The 16,799-nt window shown below is 39.7% G+C and overlaps 1 protein-coding gene and 1 long non-coding RNA gene across 13 annotated transcripts in view; one reads left to right on the top strand and one right to left on the bottom strand.

Annotated features, from left to right (window-relative positions):
* The window catches only part of LOC105835192 (venom dipeptidyl peptidase 4), a 401,395-nt gene that overhangs the window by 33,707 nt on the left and 350,889 nt on the right, over positions 1 to 16,799 (bottom strand). For all 12 annotated transcript variants that reach the window (XM_036292846.1, XM_036292835.1, XM_036292837.1 and 9 more), the window contains 2 exons: positions 14,289 to 14,528; positions 11,762 to 11,997 (listed from right to left, as the gene is read on the bottom strand). In XM_036292846.1, coding sequence (XP_036148739.1) covers positions 11,762 to 11,997; positions 14,289 to 14,528 — 476 coding nt within the window. The remainder of the gene's footprint in view (positions 1 to 11,761; positions 11,998 to 14,288; positions 14,529 to 16,799) is intronic.
* The window catches only part of LOC118647610, a 33,188-nt gene that overhangs the window by 5,277 nt on the left and 11,112 nt on the right, over positions 1 to 16,799 (top strand). The window lies entirely within an intron of this gene.

The following is a 16,799-nucleotide window of genomic DNA, read 5'->3' as shown; positions in this document are numbered from 1 at the left end:
AGTGAGCGAGGAGTGAGCGAGAAGTGAGACGGGAGTGAGCCAGGAGTAAGCCAGGAGTGAGCCGGGAGTGAGCCGGGAGTGAGCCGGGAGTGAGCCGGGAGTGAGCCGGGAGTGAGCCAGAAGTGAGTCAAGAGTAAGCCAGGAGTGAGCCAGGAGTGAGCCGGGAGTGAGCCAGGAGTGAGCCGGGAGTGAGCCGGGAGTGAGCCAGAAGTGAGTCAGGAGTAAGCCAGGAGTGAGCCAGGAGTGAGCCAGGAGTGAGTCAGGAGTGAGCGAGGAGTGAGCGAGGAGTGAGCGAGAAGTGAGACGGGAGTAAGCCAGGAGTAAGCCAGGAGTGAGCCGGGAGTGAGCCGGGAGTGAGCCGGGAGTGAGCCGGGAGTGAGCCAGGAGTGAGCCAGGAGTGAGCCAGGAGTGAGCGAGGAGTCGGGAGTGAGCCGGGAGTGAGCCGGGAGTGAGCCGGGAGTAAGCCAGGAGTGAGCCAGGAGTGAGCCAGGAGTGAGCGAGGAGTGAGTCGGGAGTGAGCCGGGAGTGAGCCGAGAGTGAGCCGGGAGTGAGCCGGGAGTGAGCCAGGAGTGAGCAAGGAGTGAGTCAGGAGTGAGCTGGCTGGTTGGCAGTGAGTGAGTAAGTGATTGAGTAAAGAATGAGTGAAGAGTGAGTGAGTGAGTGAAAAGTGAGCCAGGAGTGAGCGAGTGAGTGAGTGAAAAAGGGAGGGAGGGAGTGAGCCAACGAGCGAGCGTAACTAGATAAATATGTAGCTGGGTAGCTAGGTAGCTAGGTAGCTAGGTAGCAGTAAGTATGCAAGTAGGTATGTATGTTGGTCTGTATGTAAGGTAGGTATGTAGGTATGTATGTATGTATGTATGTATGTATGTATATATATGTATAATTAAACTTTACATTTTTTATTCAAAATTGCCGAAGACGTTTGATTTATGTAAACAAAAGATAGAGAAGATCAAATTGCAATTATTATTATTTTTAAAGTAAAAAGTCAAATAGCGCGCGCCTGTAATGTTCTAGTATTAATAAATTAGACTTGTACTATGATTAATTCAGCATCCTCAATTTTGATCATTTTTGACTTTTTTAAATGTATCACTTTAGTTTCTCTTTTCTTTTTTAAAGTAATAAACAACATGTTTATTACATTGCAATTTGTGATAGAGAATAATTCGAAAAATCTTCCACGTCTCCTTTTCTCTCCTATTTCTTCATATAAAATGTACTCCATGTATAAGATTATTAAATATTTCACGAGACAAGATCTTCGAACATTCGACCTAGGGGAAGTATTTGTGAATTCTCTATCGTTCGGGTGAATCGAGGGGAATCTAGCGGAACACGCTAAGTCGCCGGTTCTGCCGAGTCGGTAAGATAGATGACTCGGGGTTATTTAGAATGGATTAATTCGAGCATCCTGTTAATTTAGCCTATCGCATCAATCTTGAACGACCTCGGGGCCCCGCCGCCGTCATTCTCCCGCGCCGGCGTATTCGAGAATTGCAACTTTTGGTAGCTCCAGCACCACGCGCCTTTCTTCGAAAATGAAGATCGATCGATTTCAAGCAAGTCGACGGAGGATTCCGTGGGGAGGGGGGGGGGGCTCGAGACCCTCGAGACTCCGCCTGGCAGCTGATACCTCATTGTCATAAGAGGATGATGGCGTGTTACGCTGGGGTTAAATTCCAGCAGCTACACGATACCCGGAGATATGTTGCCCATTTATGGCGAATTAGAGATTACTCGATAATTTCAGTGGAATCCAGGAAACAATCTGCGGAAAGGGAATCGCTGAATTTTGCATGAGTTTCACGCGTGAAGGCAAGAACCTCGGACAACCTTTGAATCGATCGATATCTTGAATTATGAAGATTGCTAATCAATAAATTCGTGATATTTTTTTTCCGGTGTAACAAATAAGCACTGCCGTTATATTCGCGTGCGCGAATTGAACCAAAATGAATTAATTTGTAGCAAAGCTCGGCAACATCATTCACGCTTACAATTAACCTAGTTGCGTGATGATAGACGACCTCTTTTTTTCTTCGCAAGGAACACTGTATAAAGCAAAAGAGGAAATTCTGATGGTTTAATTGAACGAAATTGGCTCGTCCCGCCTGGTCGGGTCGGATAACCGATAGAGTAATTTTTCTTTTCTTCCTGGCGTACAGCTCTCCCCCCCCCCTTCATCCCTGGTGCATTACTAGAATTGATCCCGGTACATTAGTTATTGGGAGTGATATATATCCGCTGCTGTGCCATTTAATTACAGGACTCGCCGGAGCTCGCAGGAGCGCCGGAATAGCACTCGGCCTTTTGAGCGCGGTAAGTGTTCCGTAAGGAAATTAATCAGCGAATTCATCGTGCCCGGGGGAGCTGATAAATACAAACTCGAGTGCGTGCCAGTTTTGTTTTGTGACGCTCGCGAAGTAGGTCCTCAACCTCCTGCCTTCAACGGCACGACTTCGCGGATGCCCGATTCCGAAGTTTCGAAGTTGCCAAGTTACCTTTGCAATTGCAGCAAGCGAAAGCGTATTAAAAGCACGTATATGTATATACTTGAAGGGTTCAAGAGCTCCGAAAATCCGGGGGCTAAACCGGAATAACGTTGCATACCTGCCCAAAGCCTCCCCGAAGCGATATCGCAATATCGGCAGATTAAATGCATTTGTTGGACAACTTTTATGATATCTACGTAATGCATCGCTGTTCGTAGTGACTTGCCGATATAAGCTTTTCCGATCCGATCGGATACGTCCAATCGAAATAATGCCAAAATGGTCCGCCGATTATTGGCTTTCTTTTTGCGTTTTTCGATCTCTGAAAGCGTTGAAGATGCGAGCAAAATCTGCTTTTCCAGAAATCTCCATCAGATGCGTAAATTATTTCACCTAATTTCTTGAGATAAATTTAATTTGTACAGAGAAAAAAAGAATATTCTTGTTTTGACAATATCTACAGTTTCAAAACAAAAATCTTGAAATGAGATTATATTGCGTTAAATCAAAAAGATTTACTTGAATGAAGATTTATTTCAAAATTTGAGATTATATCGCGTTAAATCAAAAAGATTTACTTGAATGAAGATTTATTTCAAAATTTTATACAGTTTAACCAAGAAAATAATATTCTTGTTACTTAAAAATAATTTTTTTGAATGGAAAAGAAAAAATATTGGATAGAAAATACTACATGCTTAAATCAAAGATTATAATTTTCTTAGAACAAAATTATCAAAACAATTATATCATTTTTAAAATAATACTTATAGTATTGAAATAAGACTATATCTTGAAATCCAAGATTTTCAAATTCTTCTAAGAAGATTATATATTGTTGCTTAAATATAAAACAAGGATCGCGTTAATTTGAATACATAAGTTTCAATTTGAGAGTAATTTACAAATGCCTACGTAATTGATCATCACATTTTTATTTTTTACAGCATTGTAGTAACTTTAACTCCTACTACATCTCCGAGCATTAACATTCTAGTAATCGAATATGTAAACAATGATCCAGAACCAAGATTATTCCATTTTTGTATTCATTTTGGATTTACGATATAAAATAATCTCCTTATATAATTAACTAAAATATGAAAAATGTTATTATTAATATTGTACAAAAATACTTAAAAAAATTTTTTAATTATTTTAAATAGTAAAAATAATAAAAACTCGTAAAACACATCTAAATGAATTGATATTAAAATTATTAAGTACATAAAATATTTAACGCGCGCGCGTTTAATAGATTTTAATATTATAAAAATACATATTTAAATTACGAATAAGTTTAGCCGATATTTATTTTATCCTTTGTTTTTGCCGAATTTTATGTTGCAGATAATTTTGCGACGAACCCCCATCTATATCGGAGATGCAATAAACGTCGAACCCACTTTATTGATAATCGATTCGTTGCTTTATCAGCAGACAATTCTCTAAGCGCAACATTATATATTGCGATGCCTATACGCGTACCGTACAATGTAATTCAAGTGCAGCTTATAATTTCGTCGAAACTTCTTTGCATAAGGCGAAGGGAAACGCGGACCATTTTACGTGGCAATTTTCACGAAGCACGCGTCCGCGAATTCTCTCGCTGGTGGAAGCTCTGCTCTCTAAGTTATCTATCTTGCGAAACGCGATGAAAGTTTCAACGGCGCAATTTAAAGTTGGCCTATCGCGACAAGCTGTGCCCTTCGCGTCACGAGGAATCCCTTATATCCCAGCAAATGCGAAGTGTATCTATTTCAAACTGTTTACCCATTCAATGCTAACTTCTTCAGCACGTTGTTACTGCTAAAGTTACACGCATTAGCACGTTATTATCATACACTGTATTAATCAATCGCATATGATTAAACACTGTTAAATTTGTAAATTTTGAATGGGACTTAATTTGAGTATTCATTTTTGAGTCATCTCGACGTCGTCACTGCGCTTGATAATATGTGATTAATTTAAATAAAACAAAAAAAGAATTAATATAAAAGCCGTTTACTTTGAAAGCAATTTAATTACAAAAATAAGTTGGTTTTACATGTAGATTGGTTTTTTTACCGTTTTGTATTATTATAGTAATGAATTTCGTCATATTTAAATAAAAGTTAAAAATAACAAAATGTTATATTTAACTAAAAAAACTGATTTAATCTTTTAATATTTAACGCGCAAAAAACTCCCATATTTTTTATATAACAGAAGAAAAGAATAATTGCGAATTCAATGTCTTTCTCATCGAAACTTTTATCTTAGATGTACATCGTACATCATAAATCACATTTTAAAAAGTGCCAAAAGTTACGGCCGGCCTTAATTACACGGAAGGCAAATGTAACGTAAAGGGTACAAATAACGGACGTGAAACCTATTTAAAACGATGTAAAACGACGTGACGATGCGCGTCCTTTTTTCATTACGTAGCGAGAGGAAGCGTATGAAAAACTTTAACTTTTTCCCGCCGTCCCGTGCCAGCTGTCATTACAACGTTATAGCCCCGTAACCGCGCCTTTAATGTCCCCGATCTCGAGTTTCATTACATAGTTTAATTATGCACGAACGACACAGTCTCGAGCGCCAATAAAAAGCGCCTAGCGGACGAGATTACGGGCCCTGTCGGAGAATGAGGACTATGAAAATTTAGCATAAGCGCTCGCACGAGAGCAGTTTCACGCTGCTCGGACAGCTCGGAATGCGCGTTGCTGCCAGGCTCGTATCAAATTTAAGATTCACGAAAGATTGGATAACTTGGCGACGTTAATAATTTAATTAATTAAGTCCTCTAATCGACTGCTACGCAGATTCAACTACGAGGAGTTAATTGCGAAATTCTCGCGGTACGAAAATATCAAAAATAATGTTTTACTCCCGTGCACAAGACGCGGAGGATTAATATAAAAGTATAAAAATATTATATGTAAAATAAATCTATATTGCTCGTCGCAGAACAAACAGTAAAATTAACTGTTTTATTATATAAAGTTTCCTAATATCATTTATCAATTTAATCACAAAAAAAACGAGATGAAATTGAATCCTCTTTATTAAATGGGTTTATTAAAATTTCTCGTGACACAGAAAATTTCGCGAAAGCCTCCCTGGCAACCCCTCACTTTTCTAGTTCCACTCTCCAATTTTAAAAGCCGCCGGTAACTTTAACGTTGAATATTTCAAGATCGTGACTTTCGGGGGAGGGGGGGGGGGAGCGCACTTCGCGCCAAAAGGCCTAAAGTAATTATCATATTACCCTGAGAGCGGTGATCGATGGGATCCATTTTCCCAGTTTCTCCACACTTCTGTACGTTCACAAGTTTACTTTAAATTATCCTCCCCATTAATTTCTAAAATTGAACTCGAGCGCGCGCGCGCGCGTTCCCAGGCCTTCGCAACCGCTGCTGCCGCGGTATTGTCAGAACAATCTACGTTACAGTCGGATATCAGAAATTCTTTCGATGAAGTACCGAGTATCGTTATTGCTCCGGATGGTATCGGAGATTCGCGGGGCGAGCTCGGCGTTATTCCCACCACCCTCCTCCGCCGTCCCGCAAGCCCTGACGGACGTTTAGCGGATTCTTTCCATGAAACCATTATATCCACCGGGTGGGCCCCACGTGTACACGTAACGATCGCTCGTTCACGTTATATACAGCCGCAATTGCACCTAGCGCGCCCCGGAAACGCCCGTCGCGAAATAAGTTGCCCCGGGAAGGCAGGAGAGGGGAGGAAAGGGATGGCTTTCCCGAAGGGTCCCGATAATATTTGTCGAACTGTCCGTTCGTCTCCGCGCAGTTGTCGCAGTGTTTCGCTTCGCCTTTCCTCCGTCGCGTTTGCAGCGATTTGTTGCCGCCCGTTCGGGCGGCAACGACGTCCCTCTCTCGTCGATAGTAGTTTAAATTGATTGAAAAACGTTTCGATCGAACGTCGCGTGCGAACGTCGGACGATCGCGCTTTATCGCGAAGTATACACGTCAAGTGGAAACGCACACATTACGCTGATTCATTACGCGGCTATTATTGTCTTATTCAGCGTCATTCGTGACACGTCGTGTTTTTAAAGCTCTCTCTTTTCTCGCCTACGCGATGTTAAATATCTGTTGATCTGTTAGGCCCTACATTTCGTTGAAATAAAGTTCCCTTGAAATTGAACATAACAGAAGAATAAAGTTTCGCTATCCTTTTGCCCTGAAGAGATGAGGAGAGAGACAAGAACCTCCGGGATTTCTTCGTCGAGAAAAAAATTTTCCTCGGTACTCACGGGATCGAAATATTACGTGAGACTTAACCTTCTTTTCCTGAAACCTTTCTCCTGAAAAATGAAATTGATCCACAATTCAAGATTTCAAGATTTCAAGATTTCAAGAATTCAAGTCTCTCCCGCGTGACCGATTTTGTCTTCTCCAAAAATTATTGTCCCTTTTATTATCAGTCACGTGCCTACTTGGAAGACAGACAGATCCCTTCTTCGGGGAGGAAGAGGGGGGATGGGGGGATTAATTTACCCCAATAAATTAAGAAGTTTATCGTGCTATATCGACTTTCGTTGTACTTAGATCCGCGAGACGAATTTAAGACGTGACAGCTGCGTGAGCGACATAATTCCTTTCGGACAATAACGCCCAAAAACTTCTGCCGGAGGGAAGAAGCTCGAACGGCGATTAACGCTCGGGGGATTAAATGCCTGAAATATCCTGCCGCGCGCGGAAATCGTCGTCGTGGATGACACACCCCGATCAAAAGACGTCCGATCCGCCGAGGAAGGAGGCAATCCCTCGAACTTCCAAGCGGTTTAGCCTAAATCTTAAACAGCACCGGACGGTGTACGACTGCGCCGCCGTTGGAACAACAAGGGGAGTATGCCAAGAGCTTTGTAAAAGTTGAAATTGAAACGGCATGGAGGCCTCTTTTCCCCGGAACGTCGAGTACGAACTCGTCTCGCTAAGCTTTATCCCATTGCGATTCTATCTGCGACGGAATAAATTGAATATACCGACGAATGTGAGAGCATTGCGATGCTTGTTTCCTCCTCCCGGGCACGCTCCCGCCGCGCCGGTCGAATGTCTGTGCGAATAATTCGCGCGTTAAGCATCGCGGCTCTCGCATTCCATGATGAAATTAAATGTATGCTTCGCCGATATATGACCGCAAAGAATTAAAAAAAGAAAAAAAAAACGGATAAGCGCAGAGAGTTTAAACGGGAAAATCTTCAGTTTTAATATGATACCTTCAACATTCTCGGGATTGCTAAATTTAATATCGCTATTTTGTTACGGTACCGTTATAACTAAATAATCGCCGATTTTGAGCTGTTAAAAATTGATTTGCGCGGAAATTGAAAGTTGAAAAAAAAAAGGGAGGAAACTCGCGAGGCTGGACAATGAGGAGCAGAGATGTATCCCCGCGAGATACATCGCCGGGATTCAGGGTTAACGAGTGCGCGACGCGACGACTAGAATAATAAGGGCGGTTAATGGAACGGGCGTAGCCGCCCGCTCGGTGTTTATCTCCGGGGTGCAGTGACGTTTCTATTTGGCTCCGCCGCCGCATCCGACCGACGCCAGCGGCGACGGCGACGGCGACGGCGACGGAGTTTTCGGAGGCAGTTCACGAACGTTTGCCGGCCTTGCGGTTGCGACCTGTCCACGCAAACTGTCCGCCACCCCCTCCCCACCCCCGGGAACTAATTCGAGTGCATCCCCCGTCGGGGATGCAGCGACGCTGATCCCCGGGCGCCTTTAACGCGCTTAATATCTCTCACCGATTTCAACCTCGCCCCGGCGTGCCTTCGGCGATTAACGCGTGTCCCTGCAATTACTTAGCCCGCCGATAACGAACCGCAGACAGTCCTACCCCCGCGCGTCCCGCGCCGCGGGCGCATCGCGGACGCGGCAGTTCGGGCCGATCGTAGTTATGCGATACGGAAACTAACTGTGCAAACCCGAGGTTTTTGGCACTGAGACCGGATTAACCGCGGCTCGCGTCTGTACATACATTTGCATGTAGGTAGGACGGTACAGCTCGAAGAGATACCGCGAGGCTCGCGCATATATCAGTTCATCAGTTTACCTCGATTCCCCTCCCCTCCCACGTCTTCTTAGTTTGATCTTGGGGGAAACTCGGTGTCCCAAGTGGCGTCCAAAGTACACCTTTCCCATCGACTCGAACCGTCCGCGGAGCGTCTCTCTCGCTCTAATCGATCGCTCGAGACGCTAATCCGATCTGACACGTGGCACGCTACATATCGACACATTCCGGCGCCACATGTGAGAGCGTGCGGATCGTATTGCGGATTCCGCGCATTGATCACGCCGTTATGTCGTCCCGCAAGGGCCACAAGCGCCACGCCACTGAATAACTTCCCCCTCCCCCCTCTCCCCCCCCCCCCCCGCGCCCGAAACGCCGTTTCTCTGTTTACACCGTCCTAATGATTAATTCATGCGCGTTACCCCGGATGCGGGCCGCGTTTCGTTGAAGGGTCCCCTGCGCGCCGACTTCTTGCATGGCGCGCGAGTGCACGTGCAGCGGAATGACTTCGCTAAATTCATTGAGCGTATGTGGCCGCCTAATGGCGGAAACTCGAAGCGGGCGCTTCTCTTATCATTTAATCGAGACCATTCTACGTAGGGTGTTTCAACGTTTCAACGAAATTTCGGGAGTTTCGGGATGCGTAACAAGTTTCTGGGACACACCACTGCGAGAGAGATTTTTATCTTCGTCCGGTTAATCTGCAACTGCGATTTCTCATCTAATTAGTTTTAGCTTTTCTTTCTCAGAATTTTCAAAATTTAATATTACACGTTTATTACTTAAATATAATTTTATTTTATTGTTTAATTATCGGAGAGTAATTGAAGGATTACTTTCCTACAAAAATCAAACACGTTCAGAGGTTTCTGTTTTTCCAATGGGACCTCCAAATTATAATCAAAGTCTAAAGTTTCCTATACTTATAGATGTCTGAAGAAAAGTTCAGTATGGTCAGTAAAGCATGGTAAAATTTTCTAAGGTTTACGTTGTCTCACAATTATACCACGATTTTCAGAGTAATGTTTAAGAGAAAATTCTCTCCGTGTATATCACAAAATATTCGATTTTGATTAATATGTTTCTTTGGAGACTCAATTTAAAAACTTTTTTGCTACCTACTTATAATGTGCATTTACATTTGTCATTTTCTATTTAATTCTTGATAAAGAATTGAATAATAGATGGGAAAATTGGTCGATTTTTGCAGAAAAATCTTCAGTTACAATTTTAATCATCCTTGATTGATGTGAAGCAGCTAGAAAAAGGAAAAGAGTTAAACTGCTTTGAGAAATATTAATTACCGGGTTAAGGATTTCCTCGTTAACATCAATCGCCGTTCCCTTCAATCGCAAGTTACTACGAATTTAATTCCTTGGCGCAACGAGACGCAACGAAACTACAAACGACATCATCAACGCCCTATCGAAGCAATTTTTCCGCGAGACGAAGAGTGGCTCGTTTTCCGATGGTCTTTTACGGAGGGACGCCGTCCCGAGGAAACACGCGCGGGACGAAAAGTCGTCTCGACCCAACGCAAACGGCGGCGACGCCTCCGAAGTTCTGATCGCGAGAGATTCGAACGTCAGTTCCGATTCCCGTTCGACCACTTTCATCGAGTGAGTGTTAATCGACCGGCGCGCGGATTTCGAGACGCGGAAAAAGCGAATTCGCGCGACGACAACGCCGGTCGATCGGTTCCCTCGACGGGGAGATCTCGTTTAATTTATGAACGCGCAATTAAGTCAGCCACTTCTTGCCGGGCGAGAGGTCGACCCTTCGAGAGAGGACCCCCACCTCCCCTTTCTTTCGCTCTTGTTCCAAAGCCGATGACGACATCACGCAACTTCCCGTAGTTCCGCACCGTCGCCGTCGCGGAGTTCTGCCTTCACTTCGCAAATTACTTCCGAGCCATTTCGCACACTCGCTATCTTTCCGAACGTCATCGGGGCCCGGGATGAGCGCCCGGGAAAGAGAGTATCTCGCATTCGAGAATTCGGTGCCACGAGCAGAGTGCATATGCGCATACGCGGCGACGGGCTCTCTTTGTTCGAGAAGCGGAAAACCGTGGAAAATTGAAAACTCACCTCTTTCTATAGAGAGAGACTGACAAAAGTACGGAATTATGAATTACGTACTTTTAAAATAAATTGAGCCATAAATTCGTATTGCAGAGACGGTATGTAAAATAACGCAGATCGAAATAACGTGGATAATGGCAGGCATAAAATACGTCATCCATCACACGAAATTCATGAATTTGTTTTAATATATTTTATAATCGGATCTATTATAATTTTTATAATTTAATTAACTTTCTATTAGTTAAATTATGACAGATAATAATTGCAGTGCTGTTGAATTTTTAATTTAAATTAATTTTAATTAAAAAACGTTGCATTTGTAATAAATTTTCAAGAAAAGAAAGTTTTCATTTTTGTAAATATATTTTATAATTGTAATTTTGGACGATAAATTATACGTTAATATTAATTCTCAATTATCTTCGTTTCATGGAATCGATCGATCTTTCGCGATCTTAATTCGCTGTAAAAAGAAACTGAGACCGTCGAAAGTTTACGAGGACGTGAAAATGTAATCTATTTGGCCAATCGCTAATAATAGATTATCGACATAGAAGTTTCAAGTAATTGGGCTGATTTACAGAAGGCTTCTCGACAGAACTTTCCTGCTGAAGCCTCGAATAATTATGTCGCTTATTCAGATATCCATTTCACTAACAATCCATGCTAATACACTTTCATCCGATTCAAAATTCTCGTCTTTTACATAATTCCCTCACATCCAAAGCAACACACTTTACTTTTAATTTAAGCTCTCTGCATGACAATCAGCGTACTATCACCGATTTGAAGTGATATAATTATAAGTATAATAACTAATAAATATTTATTGTCTTTTAGTAACTTCGACTTTTGAATTAATGTATTATCTCTGAAAGATCGGTGTATTTATTTCACTGATTGATAAGTTATAAGTCTACCACTGAAAATCAATGTATTGTTACTGACTTCACCGATTGTACTGTAGAGAGACAATTTACATTCGCACACCGTCGCTAAATAGACGTACAACAAAACCAGAATCGAGAAGGACTAGAATAGTCTGCAAAACAATGGTCCGTTGAACTGCGCGCGAAAATCAAGTTCCCAAAGGTATCGAGAGAAATTTGGGAACGTTATTTAATTTGCGGTACAGATTGCGTTCGTACTCACAGATACGAGTCTTCCCGATCCCAGGACACTATCTCCGTCACGACATAATAGCCAGAGGTGAGGGCGGTGATGATCGGCCTGCCGCTAGTTGCATTCGTAACTAGCATAACATGTCGCCAATCGCTGCCGTTGTCCTGTTTCTGCGGTAATATCAGAAGGAACGACGTACCGTCCTCGCTGAACATAGGCGCTTCGAATTGCTCTACCCAGCCGTTTGTCTCGCCATACGAGAGCGCCTAGGAGCAATCAAGTGTTCCCCGGTCAGCGAATTGCTGTCAAGTTACTCTCTAAATTTCTTAGAGTGATAATTCACTCAGAAAATTGAGTGACTGGTCGAATCACTCGAGTTACAGTGACTTTTCAATTCGTTTGGAGTTAATTCTCTCTACTTTTTGTTATGGAATGAATTATGAATTTTTAACTCTGCAAAATGAAGTGAAACACGCGTATTTTATTATGTAGAGTATATTTTCACTCTAGGTAGTAAATATTTTCGATCTACATAATATCGAGTGAAATGTTTTCACTCGCGAAGAGTGAAAAACACACGAAATGCGCACGGGTGTGAAACACGTTCGCGCTTGTTTGCGGCAAAGACCGAAACTGCGGCACAAGTCGGCTCGGTTGTCTCGCGCGTGTACGTGCTCGATACGTAGTTTTGAGAAAGATTTATTTGCAGCAAAGACCGAGATTACGGCACAAGTCGGCTCGTTGTCTCGCGACGTTAACGTGCCTCGCGTGTGTCAAGACAGTTATTGTGCGTTACTTAAAGACAAAGACTTAAACCATAAAACATGGTCTTAAAATTATAAGCCCTATGATATGAGTGAATATTCTGAATCTGCACTCGTAACATAAAAGAGAAAAATTCACTCGATGAAATAGTGAAGACTTCATCGAGCGAATATTCACTTTGAAATGAGTAACACGTTTTACACGTTCTGAGTTAAAACAATCACTTTTGTGAAAAGTAGATTTTCAATATTGAGAAGTTGCAGTATTTCCATTATTGCTTCATGTGAGAATCAACTCATTTAGAGTGATATTTAACTATAAGAAATTTAGAGAGTGATTAAGTCGTGTCGCGTTCACAAGGAAGGTTCTCTATTAACATCTTACAGAAATATTGTATCTGTATTCACACAGGTACAGAGGAGAGTTGTCAAATACGTAAATTATTTTTTAATTACATTTCTCATTTAGTTTACACGCAAATGAGCGTTAGAAATTGTAGCTTTATGTTACAGGTATCTATTACTGCAATATTTAACAATTTCACAAATAAGAAAAATATAAAAAGCAAGCAGTCACTTAAATCGTATTCTCTTTAAAACTATTAAATTAATAAATTGAAATAATTAAAAATATAAAGAATCGTTATCTAATACTTATTTTATTAATAACTTATCAAAAAAGAACCAAATATTTAATAATTAATAACGATAATAAAAAGATAATAAAATCGAAATAAAACTGGCTTGAATTAATTTTTGTATTATTATTGATATATTTTTGTTTATATCAATTATTAGTTTCACTATTATCAAGGAAGCTTGATAGATTTTATAAAAATATCGATTTAATCTTTATAATAATTGCAAATGATAATCATTGTAATGCAACGAATGTAAAATATAAATTTTCTTTTGTAAAATATAAATATTCAGTATAAAGTTACATAATTGCATTATCAGCCTACATAAATTGATCAAAAATTTGCATTAGTTATACGTGTTTTTTTAAAAAAGTTATTAGTGCTTGTACAAAATAAATGTTAATTTTTTGTCTATATTATTCAGTTTTTACTTATTTCTCACTGAATGTCGCTTATATTAAATGAAATTATAAAATATTAGTACAATTTAACCGGTACGCAACTCTCTCCTATCTTCACAAAGAATTAAATCGACGAGTGTGCTCTTCGCAAAAGTCTACAAGTCAAAATTTAACAAACGTATTAGTAAAGCAATTCAGTTCGTTCAAGAAATATCGCTTTACTTTCTCCCTTTAACATAAAAAAAAAATGCACGAGTAGTCATAATTACAGCTTCTTAGTGCTGCTTTTCTTCCTCGAATAAGCATTTCCATTCACATGTTTGACGTGAAAAAAAAATTACTCCATGAGAAAATTATTTCTCGCGATACAAAGTTAATTTCACAGTTCTAAGGCTAGATTAAATTTATCGTAGAGAATTTTGTAATGCGAAATCTTTACCGATACTTGGAATTTGTAACGCCAAAGTTCCCAGAGGAACAGTCGCGAAAGACTCGCGCGAAACTGCTGCGAATTAGCCGAGCCCGCGGGCGAGCGCGCACTAATTAAAATACTATTGCCCGACTAAAGGAAGAGCGCTCGCCTAAATTAAGATTCATGAAAGCTTGGAGAAAGAGAACAAGAGATACAAAGAGAGAGAGAGAAAGAGAGAAAGAGAGAACAGAGTTTCCATAAAGAGCGTTATCAAACGAGTCCCCGCTCGGACGCTCCGGTAAAATTGTCTCTCGCGCGCGAAGATGAAGAAATACCTACTGTCGTGCAATTTGGCAGCAGACTGCCGACATCGCAGAGCTGGAAATACGCCCTGTTCTGCACCCGGTTCATCCAAGTCGCGTACACGAGGCTGTCCGTGGGAAAGTCCACCGCCGACAGGATCCTCTCGGACGCAGACAGCTCCGGCGGATGTTCGATCTCCACCAAAGTCACGTTACCCTGCACCACCATTTCGAGATCGACGCAAAATAGTTTGACTGTTGGATTCGTCGTGCCGCTCTGAAACAGAAAGACGGATTTTGTGAAGATGGATCGACATCGAATATAACAAATGGAAAAGTTGCGGGATGATGGACGTAGAAAAGCGTGCAAAGTATTAATAAAGAATAGTATCCGGTCCAATCGACTCGACAAGTGAGACATATTCATTGCCCAAAGATATTATTTGTATATAAAACACATTCCTTTTCCTATTTATTATTTAAAAAAAGTCTTATACAAGTCAATCTCGCAAAGTGTCAAATTCTGATTTCAATGAAACTTTGTAGTCATACATCTAGATTAGGTAAATAGATGGATTTAGAAAATATCAATTAGAAAGCAGTTTTAAGGAGTGAAATTACTTCTTAAAAACAAAGCGTTTTTTTTTAGTTTTTTATTATATCTTAAAAATTACTCAAGATATAAAAAATGTTTTATACAAAAATTTACAGTAAAATTATCTCTATTTATTCATGTTAATATAAAAAAATAATTTTTAAAAATATTAAAAAGTTTTTTCAAATAATTATTTTCTCAAATTTTAGAAAATTTTTAGACATTATTTTTAAGAAACATTTTTTTCTTTGATACAGATAAATGGAAACAATTTTAATGTTTAAAATATGTATAAAGCATTTTTCATATCTTGAATAATTTTTTATGTTTTTAAAAAGTAATTATTTTTAGTCATACAATTTCGCTGCAGAGAAAAAGTATTTTTTTTTTTAATAATATTGAATAGACAAATAGAAAATTTTATTATAAATTTTTATATCTTAAATAATTGTTGAGATATAATAAAAAACTGAAAACTTTATTTATAAGGACGGCTTATCCCTTAAAGTCGTTTTTCCATCCTGATATTATCTATTAAGTTTATCTTATATATGCACACAAGATTTCACTAAAAACAAAATTTGATACTTAGCAAGTCTTTCGTAAGATTTAGGGTAAAAGTTAAGGTTTCTTTTGTTGTAAAGTAAACTATGACGTTTTAACTTCGGACGACAGAATTATGGAGTAAATAATTTTGCAATAAACATAAAGATTAGATATACAATGTATATTTGCAAGAAATGCTATTTCCTTGCGAAATGCGTGAGATTGTTTGCAAGACTGTTTGCGCGAAAGTGTTTTAATGAAATTGGAAACATAAATCTTCGATTCTCTGTGTTTGCCACGGCTTCACTGATTACTATAAGAGCATTTGAAAATCCTGTCTTAATATCGAAAGTTTTAATGACAATCTTATTTAATCCAGAGATGCGACGCGCCGTAATTGCTGTTCGCGCAGCGTTTATTCGTTTGTTTGACTTTGCGATATTCTCCTAATATTAATTTGCTGACGTATATATAGAGTCGGACCTCTTGCTTCATCAAAAAGTAATGCAGTGCCGCTTGAATCGCGCTTCAACTGTTTGCTCGTAGCTTAAGGATGACTCTTGATTTCGTTTTAGTAAATTCTAGAAATTTCTCGTGTTCTACGAGAACCTAACTTTCTCAGAGACAGTAGCAAGTGACGTTAATGACACGAACGACATGAAAACTTCATTATTGAATAAACGTTCTTTGCTAACAAATTTAATTATTAATTTTCAGAATAAAGTTTCGTAAAAATTCTAATTGCGTTATTCTTTGAATTACAAAAACATTATATCGTTCAAGTTGCATTAGTATTCTGTTTCATATATGTAATTCTAATTAAACGATTTTACGCAAAATATTTGTTTTATTCAATATTGGTTCATTTTTGTAAACTACATACGTATATGTATACATACAATATATTGTCAACTACGTAAATTTACAATTTTATTGTTTATTATTCAACAATTAAAAAGGATTTTATAACGTCATTTCGACAAAATGCAGGATTTTTGAAATGGATGCAAATTTCGCTTTTATTCCTCGCATTTAATGCCTTTGTCGATAATAACAGCACTTTCCAGCACAAACGGCGAATTTATGTCACGAGCTATTTCGATTCAGCACATAACAACCCATTTTCGAATCATAAAATTATTCGACTAGCTCGGTCGTATTTACATTTTATTATAATTTCAGGGGAATTCGAAATTTCGCGCGAATGTAAATATTTATAAAACAAACCCATCTTTTTCGCAATACATTTCCGCTTTGGCGGAAACGGATATTAATGACAATTCCATATATTACGGCCATCGCGCGAATAAAGTAAAATCGACAGAACTTAGGTAAATGAAATTTATGCCATTTCTCTGTTAAAATGTCGCTTAAAGCGTGAGCTTTAAAGCACAATGCGGCCGTGAA

Source organism: Monomorium pharaonis, chromosome 10 (assembly GCF_013373865.1).
Source record: "Monomorium pharaonis isolate MP-MQ-018 chromosome 10, ASM1337386v2, whole genome shotgun sequence".
NCBI lineage: Eukaryota > Metazoa > Arthropoda > Insecta > Hymenoptera > Formicidae > Monomorium > Monomorium pharaonis.
This window is presented reverse-complemented; position numbering and strand designations above follow the sequence as displayed.